This window comes from Entelurus aequoreus, linkage group LG08 (assembly GCF_033978785.1).
Source record: "Entelurus aequoreus isolate RoL-2023_Sb linkage group LG08, RoL_Eaeq_v1.1, whole genome shotgun sequence".
Taxonomy (NCBI): domain Eukaryota; kingdom Metazoa; phylum Chordata; class Actinopteri; order Syngnathiformes; family Syngnathidae; genus Entelurus; species Entelurus aequoreus.
The window spans coordinates 69,259,623-69,280,477 of NC_084738.1; the positions used below are offsets into that span (position 1 = coordinate 69,259,623).

At 36.5% G+C, this 20,855-nt stretch overlaps 1 protein-coding gene across 1 annotated transcript in view; it reads right to left on the reverse strand.

Annotated features, from left to right (window-relative positions):
* Positions 1-15,263: 15,263 nt before the first annotated feature.
* The window catches only part of LOC133656234 (neurotrypsin-like), a 67,433-nt gene continuing 61,841 nt past the window's right edge, over positions 15,264-20,855 (reverse strand). The window contains exon 14 of the mRNA XM_062057169.1: positions 15,264-16,328. Coding sequence (XP_061913153.1) covers positions 15,913-16,328 — 416 coding nt within the window. The 3' untranslated portion in view covers positions 15,264-15,912. The remainder of the gene's footprint in view (positions 16,329-20,855) is intronic.

The following is a 20,855-nucleotide window of genomic DNA, read 5'->3' on the forward strand; positions in this document are numbered from 1 at the left end:
AGTGTTTGAGTGGTAGTTGGTCTTCATCATAGTTTTATTCTGCAGAAAGTACTATTTCAGCACTCCTCAGTGGCTTTTTATAGCGGCTTCTATTCGTGGCCTTCCTTCGTCCAATGGCGGCCCAGCGTGTGGATGTTCCTGCTCGACCTCTGACCTCTGGACGGCGCACTCCACATGATTAATGTCGCGCTTCTCCATTGTTTCCTGTGGCGCCCCCTCTAGGAGGAAGAAGACATTCCACGCCACCCCCACTGTCAATCTTCGGGGCTCCACGCGATTCTAGAGGGTAACGATTCTTTTTCATAACATTTGGGGTGCAAGTTGTGATTCACGACGTTCCTCTGTAAAATAGATAACAGCTCTGATGAATTTAAACTCTTGAAATTTGGTTCTGTTTGATAGAATTATACCCAAACATTTATAAAGTGGCTGGACTGGACAGATTTTAGAAAAGGAAAAAACTATATATACATACACAAATATATATATATACATATGTGTATATATATATTTTTTCCTTTATATATATACAGTGGGGCAAAAAAGTATTTAGTCAGCCACCCATTGACAATCAATGGGTGGCTGACTAAATACTTTTTTGCCCCACTATATATATATATATATATATTAGGGCTGCAACTAACTATTAATTTGGTAATCGATTAATCTGTCGATTATTACTTCGATTAATAATCGGATAAAAGAGACAAACTACATTTCTATCCTTTCCAGTATTTTATTGAAAAAAAACAGCATACTGGCACCATACTTATTTTGATTATTGTTTCTCAGCTGTTTGTAAATGTTGCAGTTTATAAATAAAGATTTTTTTTTTTTTTTTAAAGCCTCTGCGCATGCGCATAGCATAGATCCAACGAATCGATTACTAAATTAATCGGCAACTATTTTTATAATCTATTTTAATCGATTAGTTGTTGAAGCCCTAATACGGGGGTCGGCAACCCGCGGCTCTAGAGCCGCATGCGGCTCTTTAGCGCCGCCCTAGTGGCTCTCTGGAGATTTTTTAAAAATGTATGAAGAATGGAAAAAGATGAGGGGAAAAAATGTATTTTTTTGTTTTAGTATGGTTTCTGTAGGAGGACAAACATGACATAAACCTCCCTAATTGTTATAAATCACACTGTTTATATTAAATATGCTTCACTCATTCGAGTATTTGGCGAGCGCCGTTTTTTCCTATTTATTTTGGCGGTCCTTGAACTCACCGTATAGTTTGTTTCCATGTATAAATTTCTCCGACTTTCTAGGACGTGTTTTATGCCACTTTTTCTGTCTCATTTTGTCCACCACACTTTTAACGTCGTGCGTGAGTGCACAAAGGTGAGTTTTGTTGATGTTATTGACTTGTGTGGAGTGCTAATCAGACATATTTAGTCACTGCGTGACTGCAAGCTAATCGATGCTAACATGCTATTTAGGCTAGCTATATGTACATATTGCATCATTATGCCTCATTTGTAGCTATATTTGAGGTCATTTAGTTTCCTTTAAGTCCTCTTAATTACATTTATATCTCATGACACATGTAATATGGCTTTTAATTTTTTGCGGCTCCAGACAGATTTGTTTTTGTATTTTTGGTCCAATATGGCTCTTTCAACATTTTGGGTTGCCGACCCCTGCACTAGATCGCGGGTTGCTGCGGCTCTTTAGCGCCGCCCTAGTGGCTCTCTGGAGATTTTTCAAAAATGTATGAAGAATGGAAAAAGATGAGGGGAAAAAAATCAAATTTTTTGTTTTAGAATGTTTTCTGTAGGACAAACATGACATAAACCTCGCTAATTATTATAAATCACACTGTTTATATTAAACATGCTTCACTGATTCGAGTATTTGGCGAGCGCCGTTTTGTCCTACTAATTTTGGCCGTCCTTGAACTCGCCGTATGGTTTGTTTCCATGTATAACGTTCTCCGACTTTCTAGGACGTGTTTTATGCCACTTTTTCTATCTCATTTTGTCCACCACACTTTTAACGTTGGGCATGAGTGCACAAAGGTGAGTTTTGTTGATGTTATTGACTTGTGTGGAGTGCTAATCAGACATATTTGGTCACTGCGTGACTGCAAGCTAATCGATGCTAACATGCTATTTAGGCTAGCGATATGTACATATTGCATCATTATGCCTCATTTGTAGCTATATTTGAGCTCATTTAGTTTCCTTTAAGTCCTCTTAATTACATTTATATCTCATGACACATGTAATATGGCTTTTAATTTTTTGCGGCTCCAGACAGATTTGTTTTTGTATTTTTGGTCCAATATGGCTCTTTCAACATTTTGGGTTGCCGACCCCTGCCCTAATATATATATACAGCATATATATATATATATATATACACACATATATGTGTATATATGTATGTGTGTATGTATGTATGTTTTTGGGGACGGCATGGCGAAGTTGGTAGAGTGGCCGTGCTGGGGTTCAATCCCCACCTTCTACCATCCTAGTCACGTCCGTTGTGTCCTAGGGCGAGCCACTTTTGACGTGTGTCAGGTTCAAACACTGATGACGTCCATTAAACAGGACAAGAAGCAAGGAATTAAACTGTGACAGAATTCAATTTAGCTCATTGAGGAGAAAAGTCTGGGCTGTACTCTTTGCACAGTCTTCCACCGCGCTCTGACGAAAGATTGCGCGCCTCCTCTTTCAGTTGGACGGCTGTTTCTACAAGGGACCGGGGGTCGTAAACAGCCGCTGCCTTCGGTCGCAAAACGGTTCAAAGAAAAAGGCGCCTTGTAGATCTCGAGTCAAGACGAAATCTATTTTAAAAAACGGTTGATTTATATAGGCTAGTAAGGTACAGTTTTAGGCTATCTTGCTTCTGCAGCCTTCATCGGAGGTGTCACGTGATGTTAGCGTGACGTCGTCTGTGACGGTGTTACATGGATTGTTCCATCCCAAAACTACAAAACTCAACCTTACTAGCCTATATAAATCAACCATTAGTAGGCTAAATGAACCTCTTCAACACAAGACAACATCTTCCTGTGGATTACAATACATCAAAGAAACCGACACCTTCATGTCGCTTCCCATCCTACACAGTGGAGTTTTTTCTGATTGGTAAGATCAAAGGCAGCTTTTGTCTGCTCGCCAGGAACACAAAGTTTTGTGATAACTTTGATACAATTCTTCGGACAAGGTGTGTTTGGGGTCATTGTCCTGTTGGAACACCCAACTGCGCCCAGTACTTACCAACCTCCGGGCTGATGATTTTAGCTTGTCCTGAAGAATTTCGTCCTTTTTTCATTGTCCCATTTACTCTCTGTAAAGCAGCAGTTCCATTGGCGGCAAAACAGGCCCAGAGCATAATACTACCAACCACCATGTTTGACAGTAGGCATGGTGTTCCTGGGATTAAAGGCCTCACCTTTTCTCCTCCACACACATTGCTGGGTGTTGTGGCCAAACAGTGACATTTTTGCTTCAGAACTTTCCTCCGTTATTGGAAACTCCAGACAGCCATGACGTGATATCCTTTACAAGTGTGTGTAAACTTCCGAGTATTCCGCCGCTCAACAATTCCAGCGTTTTCCGCCAGCTACCCTTTAAAACGGTGATGACGTCGGTGTGGTGTGTCACGCCGCTAAGTCCAAACTAATCCCCGCATAACCCCCGCGCCACCAATACACAACCACCGACAATTTGTCCATCGCTCAGCACTTCCTGTCTTTTATTTTAGCCGCGGCGTCGACTAACGGCGCCGCCTGATTGGACGACACGCACGCTTATTTTAAGACGGCGTGCACGAGTCCACGGGATGTAGGACAGCTCCCCCTGGCCCCGAGTCTCCGTTTGATTAATGAGTCCTTGGTTAGCTTTCTGAAAAGTCCACCACTCGGGAAGGAAGCGCTCTAGTTAGCGAGCTCGCCGTGACCCCCTGCACCCCCCCCCCCCCCCCCCCCCCGCCCTGAACGCCTGCAGGGAGTCGACTCGCCGAGGTTTGTGCCAAAACCTGCCGGGGAGGAGGAAATTGTGTGGAGAGTGATTCAAAATCATCCGAGGTCTTGCCCTGACAACTTAGTGTAAAAATCAATAGGGTGCTTGTTCTGAAAGTAAGCTAAAGTTGGTTGAAAATCAGTTTTTTGTTTTTTTTTAAGGATGATGAATACATTCAATGATGTCGCCATTCTATAGATGCCACCAAAATAAGTAGGGATCTTGCTTTTTTATTTTTATTTTTTACTTAAACTAATAATCGTGAAGAGCTAAAAACAAACTAGTAAAGACTGACGGTGTGTCACATGCTAGTCAAAATAAATAGGCTTCTCGCTATAACAGACTAAAAGAAAGCATTTGTACTTCCAGCTATAGGTACCACTAAAATCAATAGCATTATTGCTACTGTAGTTACCACTAAAATCAATAGGGTTCTAGTTCTTGAAAGTAAGCTAAAGTTGGATGAAAATCAGTCGGTTTTTTTAAGGATGATGAAAATATTCAAGGATGTGACCACTGCCGCCATTTAATAGATGCCAGCAAAATAAGTAGGGTTCTTGTTTTGTTTTTATTGTTTTTACTTGAACTGTAATAATCAGCCAAAATGCAAAGCGCTAAAAACAAACTAGTAAAGACTGACGGTGTGTCACATGCTGCTCAAAATAAATAGGCTTCTTGCTATAACAGACTAAAAGAAAGCATTTGTACTTCCAGCTATAGGTACCATTAAAAGCAATAGCATTCTTGCCACTGTTGTTGCCATTAAAATCAATAGGGTTCTTGTTCTGAAAGTAAGCTAAAGTTGGATGAAAATCAGTAGTGATGAAAACATTCGATGATGTCGCCATTTTATAGATGCCACCAAAATAAGTAGGGATCTTGCTTTTTTATTTTTTTTTACTTAAACTAATAATCGTAAAGAGCTAAAAACAAACTAGTAAAGACTGACGGTGTGTCACATGCTAGTCAAAATAAATAGGCTTCTCGCTATAACAGACTAAAAGAAAGCATTTGTACTTCCAGCTATAGTTACCACTAAAATCAATAGCATTATTGCTACTGTAGTTACCACTAAAATCAATAGGGTTCTAGTTCTTGAAAGTAAGCTAAAGTTGGATGAAAATCAGTCGGTTTTTTTAAGGATGATGAAAATATTCAAGGATGTGACCACTGCCGCCATTTAATAGATGCCAGGAAAATAAGTAGGGTTCTTGTTTTTTTTGTTTGTTTGTTTTTACTTGAACTGTAATAATCGGCCAAAATGCAAAGCGCTAAAAACAAACTAGTAAAGACTGACGGTGTGTCACATGCTGCTCAAAATAAATAGGCTTCTTGCTATAACAGACTAAAAGAAAGCATTTGTACTTCCAGCTATAGGTACCATTAAAAGCAATAGCATTCTTGCCACTGTTGTTGCCATTAAAATCAATAGGGTTCTTGTTCTGAAAGTAAGCTAAAGTTGGATGAAAATCAGTAGTGATGAATACATTCAATGATGTCGCCATTTTATAGATGCCACCAAAATAAGTAGGGATCTTGCTTTTTTATTTTTTTTTACTTAAACTGTAATAATCGTGAAGAGCTAAAAACAAACTAGTAAAGACTGACGGTGTGTCACATGCTAGTCAAAATAAATAGGCTTCTCGCTATAACAGACTAAAAGAAAGCATTTGTACTTCCAGCTATAGGTACCACTAAAATCAATAGCATTCTTGCTACTGTAGTTACCACTCAAACTAATAGGGTTCTTGTTATGAAAGTAAGCTAAAGTTGGATGAAAATCAGTTTGTTTTTTTAAGGATGATGAAAACATTCAATGATGTCGCCATTTTATAGATGCCACCAAAATAAGTAGGGATCTTGCTTTTTTTGTTTTTGTTTTAACTTCAACTGTAATAATCGGCCAAAATGTGAAGAGCTAAAAACAAACTAGTAAAGACTGACGGTGTGTCACATGCTGCTAAAAATAAATAGGCTTCTCGCTATAACAGACTAAAAGAAAGCATTTGTACTTCCAGCTATAGGTACCATTAAAATCAATAGCATTGTTGCTACTGTCGTTACCACTAAAATCAATAGGGTTCTTGTTCTGAAAGTAAGCTAAAGTTGGATGAAAATCAGTAGTGATGAAAATATTCAATGATGTCGCCATTTTATAGATGCCACCAAAATAAGTAGGGATCTTGCTTTTTTATTTTTATTTTTTACTTAAACTGTAATAATCGTGAAGAGCTAAAAACAAACTAGTAAAGACTGACGGTGTGTCACATGCTAGTCAAAATAAATAAGCTTCTCGCTATAACAGACTAAAAGAAAGCATTTGTACTTCCAGCTATAGGTACCACTAAAATCAATAGCATTCTTGCTACTGTAGTTACCACTCAAACTAATAGGGTTCTTGTTATGAAAGTAAGCTAAAGTTGGATGAAAATCAGTTTGTTTTTTTAAGGATGATGAAAACATTCAATGATGTCGCCATTTTTTAGATGCCACCAAAATAAGTAGGGATCTTGCTCTTTTTGTTTTTGTTTTAACTTCAACTGTAATAACCGGCCAAAATGTGAAGAGCTAAAAGTAAACTAGTAAAGACTGACAGTGTGTCACGTGCTAGTCAAAATAAATAGGCTTCTCGATATAACAGACTAAAAGAAAGCATTTGTACGTCCAGCTATAGGTACCATTAAAATCAATAGCAATATTGCTACTGTAGGGTTCAATAGGGTTCTTGTTCTGAAAGTAAGCTAAAGTTGGTTGAAAATAAGTTGGGGGTTTTTTTTAAGGATGATGAATACATTCAATGATGTCACCATTTTACAGATGCCACCAAAATAAGTAGGGATCTTGCTTTTTTTTTTTAATTTTTTTTTTTTACTTAAACTGTAATAATGGGCCAAAATGTGAAGAGCTAAAAACAAACTAGTAAAGACTGACGGTGTGTCACATGCTGCTCAAAATAAATAGGCTTCTCGCTATAACAGACTAAAAGAAAGCATTTGTACTTCCAGCTATAGGTACCATTAAAAGCAATAGCATTATTGCTACTGTCGTTACCACTAAAATCAATAGGGTTCTTGTTCTGAAAGTAAGCTAAAGTTGGATGAAAATCAATGTTGTTGTTTTTTTTTAAGGATGATGAATACATTCAATGATGTCGCCATTTTATAGATGCCACCAAAATAAGTAGGGATCTTGCTTTTTTAATTTATTTTTAGTTAAACTGTAATAATCGGCCAAAATGTGAAGAACTAAAAACAAACTAGTAAAGACTGACGGTGTGTCACATGCTGCTCAAAATAAATAGGCTTCTCGCTATAACAGACTAAAAGAAAGCATTTGTACTTCCAACTATAGGTACCATTCAAATCAATAGCATTCTTGCCACTGTAGTTACCACTAAAATCAATAGGGTTCTTGTTCTGAAAGTAAGCTAAAGTTGGATGAAAATCAGTAGTGATGAATACATTCAATGATGTCGCCATTTTATAGATGCCACCAAAATAAGTAGGAATCTTGCTTTTTTTTTACTTGAACTGTAATAATCGGCCAAAATGCAAAGCGCTAAAAACAAACTAGTAAAGACTGACGGTGTGTCACATGCTGCTCAAAATAAATAGGCTTCTCTCTATAACAGACTAAAAGAAAGCATGTGTACGTCCAGCTATAGGTACCATTAAAATCAATAGCATTCTTGCCACTGTAGTTGCCACTAAAATCAATAGGGTTCTAGTTCTGAAAGTAAGCTAAACTTGGATGAAAATCAGTCATTTGTTTAAGGATGATGAAAATATTCAAGGATGTGACCACTGCCGCCATTTAATAGATGCCACCAAAATAAGTAGGGTTCTTGTTTTTTACTTGAACTAATAATCGGCCAAAATGCAAAGCGCTAAAAACAAACTAGTAAAGACTGACAGTGTGTCACATGGTAGTCAAAATAAATAGGCTTCTCTCTATAACAGACTAAAAGAAAGCATTTGAACTTCCAGCTATAGGTACCATTAAAATCAAAAGCATTCTTGCCACTGTAGTTACCACTAAAATCAATAGGGTTCTAGTTCTGAATTTAAGCTAAAGTTGGATGAAAATCAGTAGTGATGAATACATTCAATGATGTCGCCATTTTATAGATGCCACAAAAATAAGTAGGGATCTTGCTTTTTTTAAAAAAAATTTTACTTAAACTGTAATAATCGTGAAGAGCTAAAAACAAACTAGTAAAGACTGACGGTGTGTCACATGCTAGTCAAAATAAATAAGCTTCTCGCTATAACAGACTAAAAGAAAGCATTTGTACGTCCAGCTATAGGTACCACTAAAATCAATAGCATTCTTGCCACTGTAGTTACCACTAAAATCAATAGGGTTCTTGTTCTGAAAGTAAGCTAAAGTTGAATGAAAATCAGTAATGATGAATACATTCAATGATGTCGCCATTTTATAGATGCCACCAAAATAAGTAGGGATCTTGCTTTTTTTATTTTATTTTATTTTTTACTTAAACTGTAATAATGGGCCAAAAAGTGAAGAGCTAAAAACAAACTAGTAAAGACCGACATGACTGACGGTGTGTCACATGCTAGTCAAAATAAATAGGCTTCTCGCTATAACAGACTAAAAGAAGGCATTTGTACTTCCAGCTATAGGTACCACTAAAATTGATAGCATTCTTGCTACTGTAGTTACCACTAAAATCAAAAGGGTTCTTGTTGGGCTAAAGACTATGTCCATGAAAGCAGCTAACAGAAGCCGTAGTATAATTTATTTGTTTGCATCAGGTCACACTTCTCAAAATGAATAGGGATCTTGCTTTTTTTTTTTTAAAAATCAGAACTGTAAATGTGGCAACTAAAGCAGCTAAAAAAAACTTGTGTAGAATTGATTTGCATAAAAATTAATAGAGATATTGCTTGTTTTTTTTTTTTTACTTGACCTGTAAAACCCCCCAAAATGTGAAAAACCAAAAACAAACTAGTAAAGCCCGACATGACTGACATTGTGTGTCACATGTTGGTCAAAATAAATAGGTTTCTTGCTCTAACAGACCAGTAACAAACGTGTAAAGAAATGACATTTTGACCTACCTTTCAAAATGTATAGAGTACTTTCTCTGAAAGCAAAAAAAATACTTCTAATAAGGAAGTAAATACATAGTCTAAGAGTAGAGAATATATATAATATGAAAACAATATGGTTCTTGTTACTGTAGTTACCATTAAAATCAATAGGGTTTTTTTGCTTTGCTCTGATGAAAACTAGGTCAACTAAAGCAGCTAAAAAGCCTCTTTTAGAATTTTTATTTTATTTTTTTTTACATCAGATCAGACGCTTCTCAAAATGAATAGAGATCCAGCTTTTTTTTTTTACTTGACCTGTAAAAACCCCCAAAATGTGAAGAGCTAAAAACAAACTAGTAAAGCCCGACGACATGACTGACGTGTGTCACATGTTGGTCAAAATAAATAGGTTTCTAGGTAACAAACATGTAAAGAAATAACATTTTGACCTACCTTTCAAAATGTATAGAGTTCTTTCTTTGAATGCCAAAAACACTTCTAAATAGGAAATAAATACATAGTCTAAGAGTAGAGAATATATATAATATGAAGATTAAAAAAGTCAAAACATTAACCCAATTGATCTTGTCTACATTCCGGACAAAAAAAACAATAGGGTTCTTGCTTTAATTCAGAGAAATATGACAAACTCCATTTTAAGCTGCAAAGAGACTAAAAAAAAAAGCATTTGTACTAGAACATGTGCACTTCTAGCTATGAATACCAATTAAAATTGATAGTGTTCTTGTCAAAACCATTAAAATCAAAAGGGTTCTTGTTTGGCTGAGAAAAAAAATTCCCAAAAATTTGGGATAAATAAATATGGCAGCTAAAAAATACTTGTGTAGAATTGATTTGTAGCAGACACTTCTCAAAATGAATAGAGATCCAGCTTTTTTTTTAACTTGACCTGTAAAACCCCCTAAAATGTGAAGAACTAAAAACAAACTAGTAAAGCCCGACGACATGACTGACGTAGTGTGTCACATGTTGGTCAAAATAAATAGGTTTCTCATTTTGACCTACCTTTCAAAATGTATAGAGTTCTTTCTTTGATCGCCAAAAATACTTCTAAATAGGAAATAAATACGTAGTCTTAAGAGTAGAGAAAAAATATAATATGAAAACAATATGGTTCTTGTTACTGTAGTTAACATTAAAATAAATAGTTTTTTTTTTTTGCTTGGCTCAGATAAAAACTAAGTCAACTAAAGCAGCTAAAAAGCCTCTTTTAGAATTTTTTTAGTTTTTTTTTTACATCAGATCAGATGCTTCTCAAAATGAATAGAGATCCAGCTTTTTTTTTTTTACTTGACCAGTAAAAACCCCCAAGATGTGAAGAACTAAAAACAAACTAGTAAAGCCCGACGACATGACTGATGTAGTGTGTCACATGTTGGTCAAAATAAATAGGTTTCTAGGTAACAAACGTGTAAAGAGATGACATTTTGACCTACCTTTCAAAATGTATAAAGTTTTTTTGCATCAGATCAGACGCTTCTCAAAATGAATAGGGGTCTTGCATGGAGACTGAAGATGGCCACTAAGAGTTATGGAATGATGGAAGTGACACATCTAACTAACTAACTAACCGCCTCTGTAAGCTGAAAGTAAAAGTCAACTAACTGCTGGACTCCTAATTGGTAGTGAAAGTGAAAGTGAAAGCGAGAGAAGCAACAAGCTGACTAAGTGGTGACGTCAGTTTGAGTGAAGAAGGCAAGATGGCGTGCTGCTGGAAGCTTGAATCCTCTTTTAATGGCTTAATGTAGACGAGCGGAAGCAGGTACGACAACAACAACAACAACAAACATCACAACGGAACAAAACACAAATGTCAGACAACTTTTCCCGCCTCATCAAATCGTCAACAAGGAAGGAAAGAAGGACGCCATCTGGTGGCGGAAAGTAAACATTACAGCACTACACTTCTACTCTAATATCACTTGTAATGGCTTCTAACGTCACATTCTGTACATTTCATGACCGCGTCAGTGTTTTATTTCACATGTTTTAGTACTGCATGAAGGATTGTTCGAGTACAGGCTAGCATTTTTATTCCCAAATATTCTTTTAATAAATGTTTTTTAAAAAAAATCTTTATTAGTGTGACTGCCCTTGTTTGGTATGGAAGCCCGCTTACGTCGCTAAAAAGTTACCCTAATGGTAAGTCATCACTATAGTTTAAATGATGAGATTTTTCAAAAGTCGAATTGATGAGATAAGGTCAACATTGAGAGATTAAAAAGTCGAAATTGTGAGCTGTACGAGTAAATGGGATAAAAGATCGAAATGATTAAATAAAAAGTCGAAAATATGAAATCAGTCATAATTATGTGATGAGTCCAAATGATGAAATAAAGTCCTAATTATGAGATAAGAAGTCGAACATATGAGATAAGGTTATAATTATAACATAAAAAGTTCTAATTATGGAATAAAAAGACCCCCAAATGTCAATAGAGCCACAATCATGAGATAAAAAGCCTGAATTATGAAATCAAGTCATAATTATGAAATAAGTCATAATTATTAGATACAAATTCAGAAATCTGAGATAAGTCGAAGTAATGAGATCAAGTCAAAATGATGAGATCAAAAGTTCTATTTATTAAATAAAAAGTCGAAAATATGAGATAAAGTTAAAATTACAACATAAATTCTAATTATGGAATAAAAAGACCCCCAAAATGTATATAAAGCCATAATCATGAGATAAAAAAGTCAGGATTGTGAGATTTAAAAAAAACCTGAATTATGAAGTAAAATCATAATTTTAAAATAAAAAGTCGAAAATATGAGAAAGTTATAATTACAACATAAGTTCTAATTATGGAATAAAAAGACCCCCAAAATTTAAATAAAACCATAATCATGAGATTAAAAAAATCAGAATTCTGAGATAAAAAGTCGAATTAATGAGATGAAGTCGAAATGAGATAAAAAGTCATAATTATTAGATTAAAAAATCAGAATTCTGAGATAAAAAAATCGAAAGACTGAGATAGAATGTCGAAATGATGAGATCAAAAGTCCTAATTATGAAATAAAAAGTCGGAAATATGAGATCAAGTTCTAATTATGCAATAGAAAGCCCCCCCAAAATTTAAAAAAAAAAAAGCCATAATCATGAGATAAAAAGTCATAATTATGAAATAAAAAGTCAATTAGATTTAAAAAATCAGAATTCTGAGATAAAAGTCAAATTAATGAGATAAAGTCGAAATGATGACATCAAAAGTCATAATTATAAAATAAAATAAAATGTCGAAAATATGAAATAAAGTTTTAATATAACATTAAAAGTTCTAATTGTGGAGTAAAGCCCCTCAAATGTAAATAAAGGCGTAATCATGAGATAAAAAGTCAAGATGGTGAGATAAAAAGCCTGAATTATGAAACAAAGTCATAATTATGAAATAAAAAGTCATAATTATTAGATAAAAATTCATAATTCCAAGATTTAAAGTCGAATTAATGAGATAAAGTCAAAAAGTTAGTTAAAAAGTCAAAGTAATGAGAAAGTCGAAATTATGAGATAAGCCATAATTATGTGGTAAATCAAAATTAAAGTCCTAACTAATGAGATAAAAAAAAAAAATCGAAAATATGAGATAGTTATAATTATAACATAACATTTCTAATTATGGAATAAAAAGCCCCCCAAATTTTGAATTAAGCCAGAATCATGAGATCAAAAGTCAGGATGATGAAATAGTCATAATTATGAATTAAAAAGTCACAATTATTAGATAAAAAAAATCAGAATTCTGAGATAAAAGTCAAATTAATGAGATAAAGTCGAAATGATGACATCAAAAATCATAATTGTAAAATAAAAAGTAAAAAATACGAGATAAAGTTATAATATAACAGAAAAATTTCTATTTATGGAATAAAGAGCCCCCCCCCCCCCCCAAAAAAAAAAGCCATAATCATGAGATAAAAAGCCTGAATTATGAAATAAAAAATAAAAATAAATGAGATAAAGTCGAACTGATGACATCAAAAGCCATAATTATAAAATAAAAAGTCGAAAATATGAGAAAGTTATAATATAACATTAAAAGTTCTGATTATGGAGTAAAGCCCCTCAAATATATATAAAGCCATAATCATTAGATAAAAAGCCGGAATTATGAAAGTCATAATTATGAAATAAAAAGTCATTAGATAACATTTCAGAATTCTCAGATATCAAAAGTCATAATTATTCAATAAAAAGTCATAATTATTCAATAAAAATTAATAATTCTGAGATAAACGGTCGAAATAATGACAGAAGAAAGTCGAAATGACATCAAAAGCCATAATTATGAAATAAAAAGTCAAAACTGTGAGACAAACTGCACATCATTTCCACTTTTTATCTTGATTATTTTCATATCTCATAATTATGAATTTCTCTCTCTCTCATAAATCTGAGATATTATTGGGGTATTTTTTCCAGTGGCGGAAACAGGCTTCTATAGTTTGGACGCCATTTTCAACATCAAATGTAGTAAATGAGGTCATTTGCAACATAATGATGATCTAAACCAGTGGAACATACACACTTATTGTAGGATGAATACCTTACTGAGTGTTATTGTCAGATAAATACCTTACCGAGTGTTATTGTCGGATGAATATCTTACAGAGTGTTATTGTAAGATAAATACCTTACTGAGTGTAATTGTCAGATAAATACATTACTGAGTGTTATTGTCAGATAAATACCTTACTGTCAGATTGTCAGATAAATACCTTACTGAGTGTTATTGTCAGATAAATACCTTACTGTCAGATTGTCAGATAAATACCTTACTGAGTGTTATTGTCAGATAAATACCTTACTGAGTGTTATTGTCGGATAAATACCTTACCGAGTGTTATTGTCAGATAAATACCTTACTGAGTGTTATTGTCAGATAAATACCTTACTGAGTGTTATTGTCGGATAAATACCTTACCGAGTGTTATTGTCAGATAAATACCTTATCGAGTGTTATTGTCGGATAAATACCTTACTGAGTGTTATTGTCAGATAAATACCTTACTGTCAGATTGTCAGATAAATACCTTACTGAGTGTTATTGTCAGATAAATACCTTACTGTCAGATTGTCAGATAAATACCTTACTGAGTGTTATTGTCAGATAAATACCTTATCGAGTGTTATTGTCGGATAAATACCTTACTGAGTGTTATTGTCAGATAAATATCTTACCGAGTGTTATTGTCAGATAAATACCTTACTGAGTGTTATTGTCAGATAAATACCTTACTGTCAGATTGTCAGATAAATACCTTACTGAGTGTTATTGTCAGATAAATACCTTACTGTCAGATAAATACCTTACCGAGTGTTATTGTCAGATAAATACCTTACTGAGTGTTATTGTCAGATAAATACCTTACTGTCAGATTGTCAGATAAATACCTTACTGAGTGTTATTGTCAGATAAATACCTTATCGAGTGTTATTGTCGGATAAATACCTTACTGAGTGTTATTGTCAGATAAATATCTTACCGAGTGTTATTGTCAGATAAATACCTTACTGTCAGATAAATACCTTACTGTCAGATTGTCAGATAAATACCTTACCGAGTGTTATTGTCAGATAAATACCTTACAGAGTGTTATTGTCAGATAAATACATTACCGAGTGTTATTGTCAGATAAATACCTTACTGACTGTTGTTGTCAGATAAATACCTTACCGAGTGTTATTGTCAGATAAATACCTTACTGTCAGATTGTCAGATATATACCTTACTGAGTGTTATTGTCAGATAAATACCTTACTGTCAGATAAACACCTTACTGTCAGATTGTCAGATAAATACCTTACTGTCAGATTGTCAGATAAATACCTTACCGAGTGTTATTGTCAGATAAATACCTTACTGAGTGTTATTGTCAGATAAATACCTTACTGTCAGATTGTCAGATAAATACCTTACTGAGTGTTATTGTCAGATAAATACCTTACTGTCAGATTGTCAGATAAATACCTTACTGAGTGTTATTGTCAGATAAATACCTTACTGAGTGTTATTGTCAGATAAATACCTTACTGAGTGTTATTGTCAGATAAATACCTTACTGTCAGATTGTCAGATAAATACCTTACCGAGTGTTATTGTCGGATAAATATCTTACAGAGTGTTATTGTAGATTAAATACCTTACAGAGTGTCATTGTCAGATAAATACCTTAATGAGTGTTATTGTCAGATAAATACCTTACTGAGTGTTATTGTCAGATAAATACCTTACTGAGTGTTATTGTCGGATAAATACCTTACTGAGTGTTATTGTCAGATAAATACCTTACTGTCAGATTGTCAGATAAATACCTTACTGAGTGTTATTGTCAGATAAATACCTTACTGTCAGATTGTCAGATAAATACCTTACTGAGTGTTATTGTCAGATAAATATCTTACCGAGTGTTATTGTCGGATAAATACCTTACTGAGTGTTATTGTCAGATAAATACCTTACTGTCAGATTGTCAGATAAATACCTTAGTGAGTGTTATTGTTTAGTGCCTTGTATTATTGATGAATAATCATTGATAAAGATGAGAAGTATTAACATTTGTTCGCTCCTTATTTAAGTAGCTTAGTCATGGCTTGAAATCATGAAGATGCAGCAAAAAAAAAAAGTCCTTCTTTCTCTTCTTTTTAGTCGGAATAAAACGTCTTCTTGCATGTTGACCAGCTGCACACACTAGCGATTGTTTTCTTTTCAAAGTAAAAGCACATGCTGCGCCATTTTTCGGGGCCGTCGTCCGGGCAACACAGCGAGCTCCGCCCACACACAGCCACCTGGCCAATCGGCGGAGGTGAGTTCAGATTGGAATTTGTTTCCCCCCCCCTAGGCGGTCACATGGCACGGGGGCGCTCAAGCCGCCACCTGCGCTTGGGTGTCCGCCGCGTGGCGTCGGTGTTGTCGTCTGACGCCGCCGACGACGATGTCGTTCGTTTCCGACCTGGACGCGACCCCTCGTCGGCCGCTCGGGCCGTCGGTGACCTCGTCGATCCAGCCCCGGAGGCGTCCGACTCGTGTGTAGAGCGCCGGCGAGGAGGGGTCGGCGCAGTCGTAACCGCCGGCGACGACCCCCTCCAGTACCCATCGACCCAACTCACCTTGACACAGCAGCCCGCCTCCGGAGTTGCCCCGGCAACCGTCGCCGTGGAGGAGGCTGGTGTCCGGGGGGCTGCCGGCGCAGAGGGTGGCGTGGCTGGAGAAGCTGTCGCCGTGGCGCTTCTTGCATTGCCATGACGACATGAGGGGCACCCAGGAGGCCAGCACGGAGTCTAGGACGCAAACATCATCATCATCATCATCATCATCATCATCTTTAAGCTCAAACTGAGGTACCAACTACCACTAATGCTGTTTGGCGGGCTCCATCTAGTGCAGGGGTCGGCAACCCAAAATGTTGAAAGAGCCATATTGGACCAAAAATACAAAAACAAATCTGTCTGGAGCCGCAAAAAATTAAAAGCCATATTACATGTGTCATGAGATATAAATGTAATTAAGAGGACTTAAAGGAAACTAAATGACCTCAAATATAGCTACAAATGAGGCATATGCAATATGTACATATAGCTAGCCTAAATAGCATGTTAGCATCGATTAGCTTGCAGTCACGCAGTGACCAAATATGTCTGATTAGCACTCCACACAAGTCAATAACATCAACAAAACTCACCTTTGTGCACTCATGCCCAACGTTAAAAGTGTGGTGGACAAAATGAGATAGAAAAAGTGGCATAAAACACGTCCTAGAAAGTCGGAGAACGTTATACATGCAAACAAACCATACGGCGAGTTCAAGGACCGCCAAAATTAGTAGGACAAAACGGCGCTCGCCAAATACTCGAATCAGTGAAGCATGTTTAATATAAACAGTGTGATTTATAACAATTAGCGAGGTTTATGTCATGTTTGTCCTCCTACAGAAAACATTCTAAAACAAAAAAATTGATTTTTTTTCCCCCTCATCTTTTTCCATTCTTCATACATTTTTGAAAAATCTCCAGAGAGCCACTAGGGCGGCGCTAAAGAGACGGGTTGCCAACCCCCGATCTAGTGCAGGGGTCGGCAACCAAAATGTTGAAAGAGCCATATTGGACCAAAAATACAAAAACAAATCTGTCTGGAGCCGCAAAAAAATAAAAGCCATATTACATGTGTCATGAGATATAAATGTAATTAAGAGGACTTAAAGGAAACTAAATGACCTCAAATATAGCTACAAATGAGGCATATGCAATATGTACATATAGCTAGCCTAAATAGCATGTTAGCATCGATTAGCTTGCAGTCACGCAGTGACCAAATATGTCTGATTAGCACTCCACACAAGTCAATAACATCAACAAAACTCACCTTTGTGCACTCATGCCCAACGTTAAAAGTGTGGTGGACAAAATGAGACAGAAAAAGTGGCATAAAACACGTCCTAGAAAGTCGGAGAACGTTATACATGCAAACAAACCATACGGCGAGTTCAAGGACCGCCAAAATTAGTAGGACAAAACGGCGCTCGCCAAATACTCGAATCAGTGAAGCATTTTCAATATAAACAGTGTGATTTATAACAATTAGCGAGGTTTATGTCATGTTTGTCCTCCTACAGAAAACATTATAAAACAAAAAAATTGTTTGTTTTTTTCCCCCTCTTCTTTTTCAATTCTTCATACATTTTTGAAAAATCTCCAGAGAGCCACTAGGGCGGCGCTAAAGAGCCGCAGCAACCCGCGATCTAGTGCAGGGGTCGGCAACCCAAAATGTTGAAAGAGCCATATTGGACCAAAAATACAAAAACAAATCTGTCTGGAGCCGCAAAAAATTAAAAGCCATATTACATGTGTCATGAGATATAAATGTAATTAAGAGGACTTAAAGGAAACTAAATGACCTCAAATATAGCTACAAATGAGGCATACGCAATATGTACATATAGCTAGCCTAAATAGCATGTTAGCATCGATTAGCTTGCAGTCACGCAGTGACCAAATATGTCTGATTAGCACTCCACACAAGTCAATAACATCAACAAAACTCACCTTTGTGCACTCATGCCCGACGTTAAAAGTGTGGTGGACAAAATGAGACAGAAAAAGTGGCATAAAACACGTCCTAGAAAGTCGGAGAACGTTATACATGCAAACAAACCATACGGCGAGTTCAAGGACCGCCAAAATTAGTAGGACAAAACGCCGCTCGCCAAATACTCGAATCAGTGAAGCATGTTTAATATAAACAGTGTGATTTATAACAATTAGCGAGGTTTATGTCATGTTTGTCCTCCTACAGAAAACATTCTAAAACAAAAAAATTGATTTTTTTCCCCTCATCTTTTTCCATTCTTCATACATTTTTGAAAAATCTCCAGAGAGCCACTAGGGCGGCGCGAAAGAGCCGCAGCAACCCGCGATCTAGTGCAGGGGTCGGCAACCCAAAATGTTGAAAGAGCCATATTGGACCAAAAATACAAAAACAAATCTGTCTGGAGCCGCAAAAAATTAAAAGCCATATTACATGTGTCATGAGATATAAATGTAATTAAGAGGACTTAAAGGAAACTAAATGACCTCAAATATAGCTACAAATGAGGCATATGCAATATGTACATACAGCTAGCCTAAATAGCATGTTAGCATCGATTAGCTTGCAGTCACACAGTGACCAAATATGTCTGATTAGCACTCCACACAAGTCAATAACATCAACAAAACTCACCTTTGTGCACTCATGCCCAACGTTAAAAGTGTGGTGGACAAAATGAGACAGAAAAAGTGGCATAAAACACGTCCTAGAAAGTCGGAGAACGTTATACATGCAAACAAACTATACGGCGAGTTCAAGGACCGCCAAAATTAATAGGACAAAACGGCGCTCGCCAAATACTCGAATCAGTGAAGCATGTTTAATATAAACAGTGTGATTTATAACAATTACCGAGGTTTATGTCATGTTTGTCCTCCTACAGAAAACATTATAAAACAAAAAAATTGATTTTTTTTTTTCCCCCTCTTCTTTTTCCATTCTTCATACATTTTTGAAAAATCTCCAGAGAGCCACTAGGGCGGCGCTAAAGAGACGGGTTGCCAACCCCCGATCTAGTGCAGGGGTCGGCAACCCAAAATGTTGAAAGAGCCATATTGGACCAAAAATACAAAAACAAATCTGTCTGGAGCCGCAAAAAAATAAAAGCCATATTACATGTGTCATGAGATATAAATGTAATTAAGAGGACTTAAAGGAAACTAAATGACCTCAAATATAGCTACAAATGAGGCATATGCAATATGTACATACAGCTAGCCTAAATAGCATGTTAGCATCGATTAGCTTGCAGTCACGCAGTGACCAAATATGTCTGATTAGCACTCCACACAAGTCAATAACATCAACAAAACTCACCTTTGTGCACTCATGCCCAACGTTAAAAGTGTGGTGGACAAAATGAGACAGAAAAAGAAGTGGCATAAAACACGTCCTAGAAAGTCGGAGAACGTTATACATGCAAACAAACTATACGGCGAGTTCAAGGACCGCCAAAATTAGTAGGACAAAACGGCGCTCGCCAAATACTCGAATCAGTGAAGCATGTTTAATATAAACAGTGTGATTTATAACAATTAGCGAGGTTTATGTCATGTTTGTCCTCCTACAGAAAACATTCTAAAACAAAAAAATTGATTTTTTTTTCCCCCTCATCTTTTTCCATTCTTCATACATTTTTGAAAAATCTCCAGAGAGCCACTAGGGCGGCGCTAAAGAGCCGCGGGTTGCCGACCCCCGATCTAGTGGTACCCAATGGAGCTTAAATGTACAAACCCCAAAACCAGTGAAGTCGTGTAAATGGTAAATAAAAATGATTTGCTAATCCTTTTCAACCTATATTCAGTTGAATAGACTGCAAAGACAAGATATTTAACGCTCCAACTGGTAAACTTTGTTTTTTTGCAAATATTAGCTCATTTGGAATTTGATGCCCGCGACATGTTTCCAAAAAGCCGGCACGAGTGGCAAAAAAGACTGAGAAAGTCGAGGAATGCTCGTCAAAGACTTATTTGGAACATCCCACAGGTGATCGGGCTAATTGGGAACAGGTGGGTGCCATGATTGGGTATAAAAGCAGCTACCATGAACAAGGACGGGGCGAGGGTCACCACTTTGTCAATAAATGCCTGAGCAAATTGTCTAAGAACAACATTTCTCAACCAGCTATTGCAAGGAATTTAGGGATTTCACCAGCTACGGTCCGTTATGTCATCAAAAAGTTCAGAGAATCTGGAGAAATCACTGCACGTAAGCCATGATATTACGGACCTTCCATCCCTCAGGCAGTACTGCATCAAACCGACATCAGTTTGTAAAGGATATCACCACATGGGCTCAGGACCACTTCAGAAAACCACTGTCAGTAACAGTAACAGTCGGTCGCTACATCTGTAAGTGCATGTTAAAACTCTCCTATGCAAAGCCACAGCCATTTATCAACAACACCCAGAAACGCCGCCGGCTTCCCTGGGCCCCGAGCTCGTCTAAGATGGACTGATGCAAAGTGGAAAAGTGTTCTGTGGTCTGACGAGTCCACATTTCCAATTGTTTTTTGGAAACTGTGGACGTTGTGTCCTCCGGAACAAAGAGGAAAAGAACCATCCGGATTGTTCTAGGCACAAAGTTGAAAAGCCAGAATCTGTATGATTTACGCAACGTGCCAACTTCACTGGTTTTGTAAAACAACCTTGCATATATAAACATGTTCACCAACAATTGGCTCTTTTTAATACGCCACAAGCTGCATATTCTAAGTAAATGTT